The sequence below is a fragment of the Rhea americana genome, unplaced genomic scaffold, assembly GCF_003343005.1.
Source record: "Rhea americana isolate MKP2758 unplaced genomic scaffold, rheAme1 scaffold_117, whole genome shotgun sequence".
Classification (NCBI taxonomy): domain Eukaryota; kingdom Metazoa; phylum Chordata; class Aves; order Rheiformes; family Rheidae; genus Rhea; species Rhea americana.
The window spans coordinates 2062055-2069055 of NW_028185228.1; the positions used below are offsets into that span (position 1 = coordinate 2062055).

The following is a 7001-nucleotide window of genomic DNA, read 5'->3' on the forward strand; positions in this document are numbered from 1 at the left end:
AGATCTGGGCCTAAAACAGCCACTGTGCAGACATAACAGATTTTCATGTATGCATTAAGTGTTTTTGACTATGACCTCTTTTATTGTTGTGTTTTTTTCCCAAATAAGCCTACGCTAAGGTGTAGGAGGGCTTACAGCTCGTAAGAGCTCAGCTACCTACAAGTAACTGCTGCTCATAGCAGAAAGAAAAAAGGAGGAACTGTTAAAGGTTAATTATTTTTAAATTAATAATAGTTTACTAATGTACAATACAAAACAGAGACAGTTGCATACACTTTATAATATAATGTGACTATTGAGGTTGCTTGACGGATTACAGAGACCTCAGTCATGCCAAATCAATGAAGTACTGATTTAGTATTATTTTTAAATTCACCTATCAGTGTTCAAAATATGTACAGGCTCAGTCTTTTTCATCATTTAAAACATCTGCATTAAATCTTTGCAGTAAAAAATAATAACAGACAACTTGAAGTGTTGAACCTACAAAAGTGAGTGCATATATCCTTCCAATATGTACAATGTATGTATAAACAATGCTATTGTACTCAGTGCAGGTACTCACAAACCATCTAAATTATTGACATGATCAAGTCTCTCATGACCATGGTTTTAAGCATTATAGAAATATCTATTTAAAATATTTTTGAGATCAGCTATTTACACTTATAAAAATATCTCAATTTAAAAATATATAGATAAGAATATTTAAAAAACAAACTATAGTAAAAAATAATTAGGAGGGTACTGACAAAATTTCACTTTAAGAATCTAAATAATGTACATAGGGTAGGATCCTAGGCTGCCTTCATAATCTCAGGAAGTCAATTCAAAGCATCACAGCTATTCATTTCTCTCAAAGACTCTCTATACAGGACAGCTCAGGTTGCTAATGTACTCCATGTGCATTTGGGGCCCTCATCCTCATTATCTCTGTCCAGAGACTCACTGTCACCTAGATCAATGAAACTGTATCAGATAAAACAGAAAGTAATGGGACAAGCTGAAACTTAAAGCAGTTTGCCATACAAGCATAACTAGGCTTTCAAGGACCTAAGTGTAGATAATACTTCACAAAGGTTTTACATCTCATGAGGATGTTAAAAAAAAAAAAAAATCCTCGCTCCCTTTTTCTAACTTAAAAAACAATAATTTTCTATTAAGTTTTATATGTTTTACCTATTCCATGCTTTGAGAACACTTCAAGTTGCAAGCTGAATTTAAAAATGAATAAAAGTACTTTTCCTTTTAAGTAACAAGCAGAGCAGGTAAGATTTTCTTTCATAGGTGCTTAGATTTTCTTACATGGGTGCTTAGATTTTCATATGTCTTGTGGATAAAAAAAGCAGATGTAATTCCATATAACTACATACATCTTCTGTAGAGCAAATATGTAATATGATGATCCTACATAACATAATGATCCTACATAGGTTTAAATATTATTTGAAAGACTACAACAAACCTCTGTGCCACTCAGTAAATTTTGAATAGGATGAAGAAGGGCATCAACCACTGCATCAGTATATAAACACTCAGCAGCACATCCCGTCTGGTCACAAAAAACTTGCAGAATCTCTGTAACAAGACTTGCTGGAGAATAATTGTCTGGCAAACACAAGAAGTATTTATTTGTATTTTTTAAACTTACATACATATACATTAATATATCTGTACAGCTTAGGTAAATACTTCTGAAACATAACCTTGTTAAGCAGTGATTTAATACAAGTAGAGGCAGGAAAGAAAAATTTGCACAAATACTGCTACTATCTGCTTACCCTTACTTATATGCTATTACATGCTTACCCAAACTAAAAATTATAAAATATAGAAGTTACCAAATGACTCATTATTATGAATATATTAGTATGTAAACATATACCTGTATGCACTGTCAAAGTTGTCTTTGGGTAACTTGGAGAATAATAAATAAGCTGAGTAAATAATACCAACAGATCTGTTAGTGATACACGATCTATAAAAAAAAGAAAAAATGAAAGAAAGAAAAATGTAATCTGGAAATCAACATACAGCTTTAATCTTACAAATAAAGTTGGTTCTGTAAATATGCATAAGCAACACATATTTCTTTTACCGAGAACATCAACATTACATACAAATGGTAAAGCAAAGGACATGCACCTCCCAGGAACTCTACCGTATCACTTCATGCTCAATTTATAAAGCTTGATCTTGCTCCCAACTTAGGCAACTCCAATCTTACCATGTCTTCCACTGAAATAGATGGCAGCCAAAGTTTGAGAATGCTGGATGTATGGTTGTAAGAAAAAGCATTATTTTCTAATAGATTAAGTGATACAGCTGGAAAAAAAGATAAACGGTCGAACACACACACTCTTTTTCAGGTCTGAAGCAAAAACAACAAATGCTCAGCTAAATGCAGGTTAGGAACTACTTCTTTCAGTTTAATGTAATTACATTAATAAATCAGGCAATTTGTGAGGAAAGGGTTGGCATCTCTGAAACTGAGATGGATTCTGTTAAGAGGATAGATGGTAAGATCATTGGCTTTTGTAGGAAGAGGAAAAAGCTAAACATCATCAAGGGATCACTGCTTGAGTGGAATATACAGCCTATCAGCAAATGACAAAAGGACTCAAACAGTAGTGGATGTTTCTTCCTCACAAGACAACCACTTCCTACTAGACCTCTCAAGTCCTGATCCTCAAACCAGAGTACAAAATACCTTCAAAAGATAAGTCCAAGAACTATTATCTAGAAATACTATGCAATCCATATTGAACTAGTAAAGACGTTAATGTAATGGCACACTACTGTATTCCTCATGCACCTGTATTTGTCAACTCAATGTACCGCTATATGCAGACTTTTCTAGGCTTTAGAATATTTTACCATCTCATCTCTTCTCTCCTCGGCTCCATAGGTACCAATCTTTTCCTCTACAATGGCTTAACAATTACATTAATAAGTTAAACTCAGAATTGTTTTTCATCTGTATTTAGCCTGAAATACTGGTTTGGTTTCACACCAGAAAAACAGTTTTGATCCTGCATGTCTCTTTTTCAACTGACTATGACAGCTGATTAACAACAGATATTATCCATATCTAGCAACACTGAATCACTTCTGTATTGATGCAACTCTCCTTCAACATGAAATTCATGTACGGAATATAAGGACAGAAGTGAGCTATTCAATCATTTCTATCAAAGATTAAAAAAATGGTGCTGCCGCTCAAGATTATCAATGCCATCTTTTAACAAAGGTTTCCAGGTAAAGGACTGCTGAACAGAGGACTGTCCTATAAATCCACAACACTAACAGATATACTTGTTGCTCAACAGATTACGTTTTTCTCAGCTCTCCCCTTACCTTTTCTGTTTTTCAGCTGTACTGGAAAAAGACTTCGACCTTGCTTATAGATCAACAATCTTCCTAAAAGGCACAGTGAATGCACAAAATAGATGTACTGCAACTCTGGTCCAGTATAAGAAAACTTCTGCTTCTCACCTTTAACAATAAAACCAAAAATTTAGAACACCCATTTGAACAACTATTGTAATACACATGGATCATTTTGAATATGAAGACATACAGTGTAAGCTGTATTACAGTTCTCTCAAAAGACTAATATAAAATATTTTCTGATGAAAACCAACAGACAGCTTGTCTTCCTTTTGATATAGTGCACTCAAAGACCTAGAAAATTAAGATGCACAAGCATATAACGCAATACATGCAAAGTTACTTACTACAGCGCTGCTGGGAAAAAATGCTGACTCTACAAGTTCTGTCAGCTGATGACTTGCAAAACTCAAAGTAGTCAAGACACTGTTGGACAGCTGCATTAATCTGTCAAAAAAAACACACAAAAAATAAAATGTCATTTTACAGTGAATTTGTTTTCTTTTATATCCAAGTACAACCCTTTAATGTAAGGATCTAAATATTGACATCACTGCAACAACTGATCGTGTTTCAGTGGTTTGCATAAAGAGGCAAACCAGGAGGTAAAATTTTACAGCACTAGTAAAATGCATCATCAGAAACTTCAGTTCTAAGTGCTAAAACAACTGATCTATGAAAAAGAGTAGAATGAACATGCAAGTATTTTGAGAAATTAATGATTACCTATATTTGGTTGCTATATTATCATTAACACGGAAACCTGCCAGTATCCACACGAGAAAACCTTTGTCTAGAATATATCTACATTAAGAAACTCTAAGTTTAGGTTTGCTGCCAGTGCTATCCCTGCTATTGCAAAACTGATGAACCATTATCATATTATCGCCTAATCACTGCCATAAAAAGTTTTATCAGTGTAAATTTAAAAATTAATCACAAATATAGTGTATGACCAAAAAAGTAAGCTTACAACTATTTTATTTTGGAGCTGCTAAGATATTTTTCACATATATTCAAAGTAATATGCGCACACTAAAAGTTGAAGTAAAATAAATAAATATACATACTAAATAAAATCATATGTAAATGTAAGCTTACCCTACGCTTATAAATTATACTAGACCACCTTGTTATAACGGACTCCCCATTTATACTTTCTGCTGCACAACCGTGCCTTATTCTATGTTCTGTGCTACGCATACAGACAAACAAATCAAACACACCCATTCTTATTTCTCATTTTAAGCTTTTATCAGCCATATGCATTTTACATTTATTGATTTGTATAAGATGATTTTACAAAAAGTTCAGTTCTGTAATAAGTGGACTTCATATCTATATTACTTTCACTGAAATTGATGAAATTTTCATCCTAGTGGAGCGATCTTCCCATACAGAATATAAGATAGCATTAGCATCTACATTACCATACATTTTCCAATTGATACATTTTGCTGTCACTTTGAATCCTTAATGCTTCATATCACAACTTAAAAGACTATGATGAATTTTTTTCTGAGTCTCTTCCTGACAAAAATCTAAATTCAGTGTATAGCTTTTATGACAATTTTTAGGTATCTTTTGCTTTTTTTCCCTACATTTATAGAAATAATTCTAAATATGAATGCAATACAAATGTAACAAAGACTTAATACACAATAAACATCTGCTATAAGGCATAGAAATTTCCCCTCACTCAGATTAGGTCATATACCCTTCTTTGCATTTAATAATGAGGTATATCATTAAAAAAATAATAAATAATAATTAAAAGACTTGTCTAGATAACGATGAGGGAACAGCTCTGACAAAAGGAAAAAAGGGGGGAAAAATTCAAATCAAAACATATAAAGCAAAAACAAGTTCCAGGTAAAATCTGACAACCATAATTATAGACTTACCAAAGATTTATACTTCTTTTCCAAAAGTCTAAGGACCACTGTTCTGCTGTAATATGCATGCTAAAATTATAAAGAAGAACTAATTTAAACTTCCAAAATAGCTTCAGTTTGAAATACAAAAATCCAAAGCATCTCCAGTTCTGTTCCATTAGGGACCCTGTGCACAGCAGCATCCCTGATGAATTAAACTCCAGCAAGCGTAAACCAGCATTACACTGAATCGAGCCTTTTGTTTGCACTACAGTAGATGACAAAACATATATTCTTTTAGAAAAAYGTGTGTAGTGTGTTGTGCAAAACAGAAAAATCAATAACCATACTGAAATTTTACACTACACATTTATATGACATTGTGTAAATCATGAATCATAAGGTTATACATTGCAGACTGCAGAATGCTCTAATGTCCAACAAGAATCAGCAAGTTGCATATATTGTAGCATTTATAACTGTACCTTCATGCCTCTCTTGCTCATCATTTATTCTACAGAACCACTTGCATCTTTTGGTGGACTTCTGTCAATTATGACAAAGGGATTTATGTCTTAATGAGCATAAACATCCCCGAAATTTTTAAAAAATTGGTACCCAAATAAAAAGGGAAGGAGAGAGTAGGGTTAAAGGGCAAAGGACATACAATCCTAAGACATCAGACTTTAGCTACAGCGCTCAGTATAGGCAATTATCAATCACAATAGATCTATGATACTAATATTCATAAATCCACTTTTAAGATGCATGCCAAACATCAACAACTGTGTTTTGGGTTTATTTATTTATTTTTACTTACCGTCCATTTTTTGAACCAAACAGCCTTGATATCTAGCAGAGCCAAGAAATAGACTGGGCTCAAAAATTCTGGAGAGGCAAGATGACTAGGCTCGCGCTTTACTGACAACAGTGACAAGGTACACTCCACTATTTCTTCCATGTATCTTTCGACACAAATAGGGAAAAAGAGAACAAAACTCTCAAATCAGTTAAAGTTTTCCAAAAGTAATAATCAGAAACAAATTTACTGTAAACCTCTTACTGTTCAGATAAACAGTAAGTATCAATCACTATTTTTAATTTGATCTTATAAGGTTATTAATACTTGTTGTGTTACCAGGAATAAACTTAAAAGCAACCTGCTAGTATTCTCCATAATGACTGAATGTTTTGTGAACACTAAATTTATACTTATTATTTTGTAAAACATCTATCATATTTTTTATAATAAAGCATTCATAACACTTTAAAAGCAAGGCAAGCATCTTAATATGACCCATGACTGCTTCTATGCAACTACCCCATTCTACTTTCCCCCATATTTCTATTTTCCTTCTTAACACTATCTAATCATCTGCATACCTTGCCACCATCTTTTTGTTAAAATCATATGTAACCATTACATGTTCAAATCTTTAAATTTAGAAACAGTAACACATTACTGAAAACGACCTACTTTTCAGGATGACGAATCCAGAAAGATGGAGCTTCCTTTTGGTACTCATTTAAAAGGCGCACCTGTTAATGTAGGGGTTATAATTAAAATATAAATAATATAAATAATGCATGGTGTTTCGGTTATGACAAAAATGATAGAAGGTATGGAAAGTTCATTTATACCTTCTTTAGTAAACGATTTATATCTGTATTAGATACATCCAGACCAGCAGAAATAGGAAGATGATATTCTCCAGAAAGAAAATACAACTCCAAGTG

At 33.0% G+C, this 7001-nt stretch overlaps 1 protein-coding gene across 1 annotated transcript in view; it reads right to left on the reverse strand.

Annotated features, from left to right (window-relative positions):
• Positions 1–7001, reverse strand: part of TBC1D32 (TBC1 domain family member 32) — an 82608-nt gene that overhangs the window by 63225 nt on the left and 12382 nt on the right. Inside the window, exons 8-15 of the mRNA XM_085318612.1 lie at positions 6906–7001; positions 6742–6803; positions 6085–6229; positions 5295–5354; positions 3738–3837; positions 3358–3495; positions 1886–1978; positions 1466–1608 (exon numbers count right to left, since the gene is read on the reverse strand). Of these exons, the coding sequence (XP_085174738.1) occupies positions 1466–1608; positions 1886–1978; positions 3358–3495; positions 3738–3837; positions 5295–5354; positions 6085–6229; positions 6742–6803; positions 6906–7001 (837 nt within the window). The remainder of the gene's footprint in view (positions 1–1465; positions 1609–1885; positions 1979–3357; positions 3496–3737; positions 3838–5294; positions 5355–6084; positions 6230–6741; positions 6804–6905) is intronic.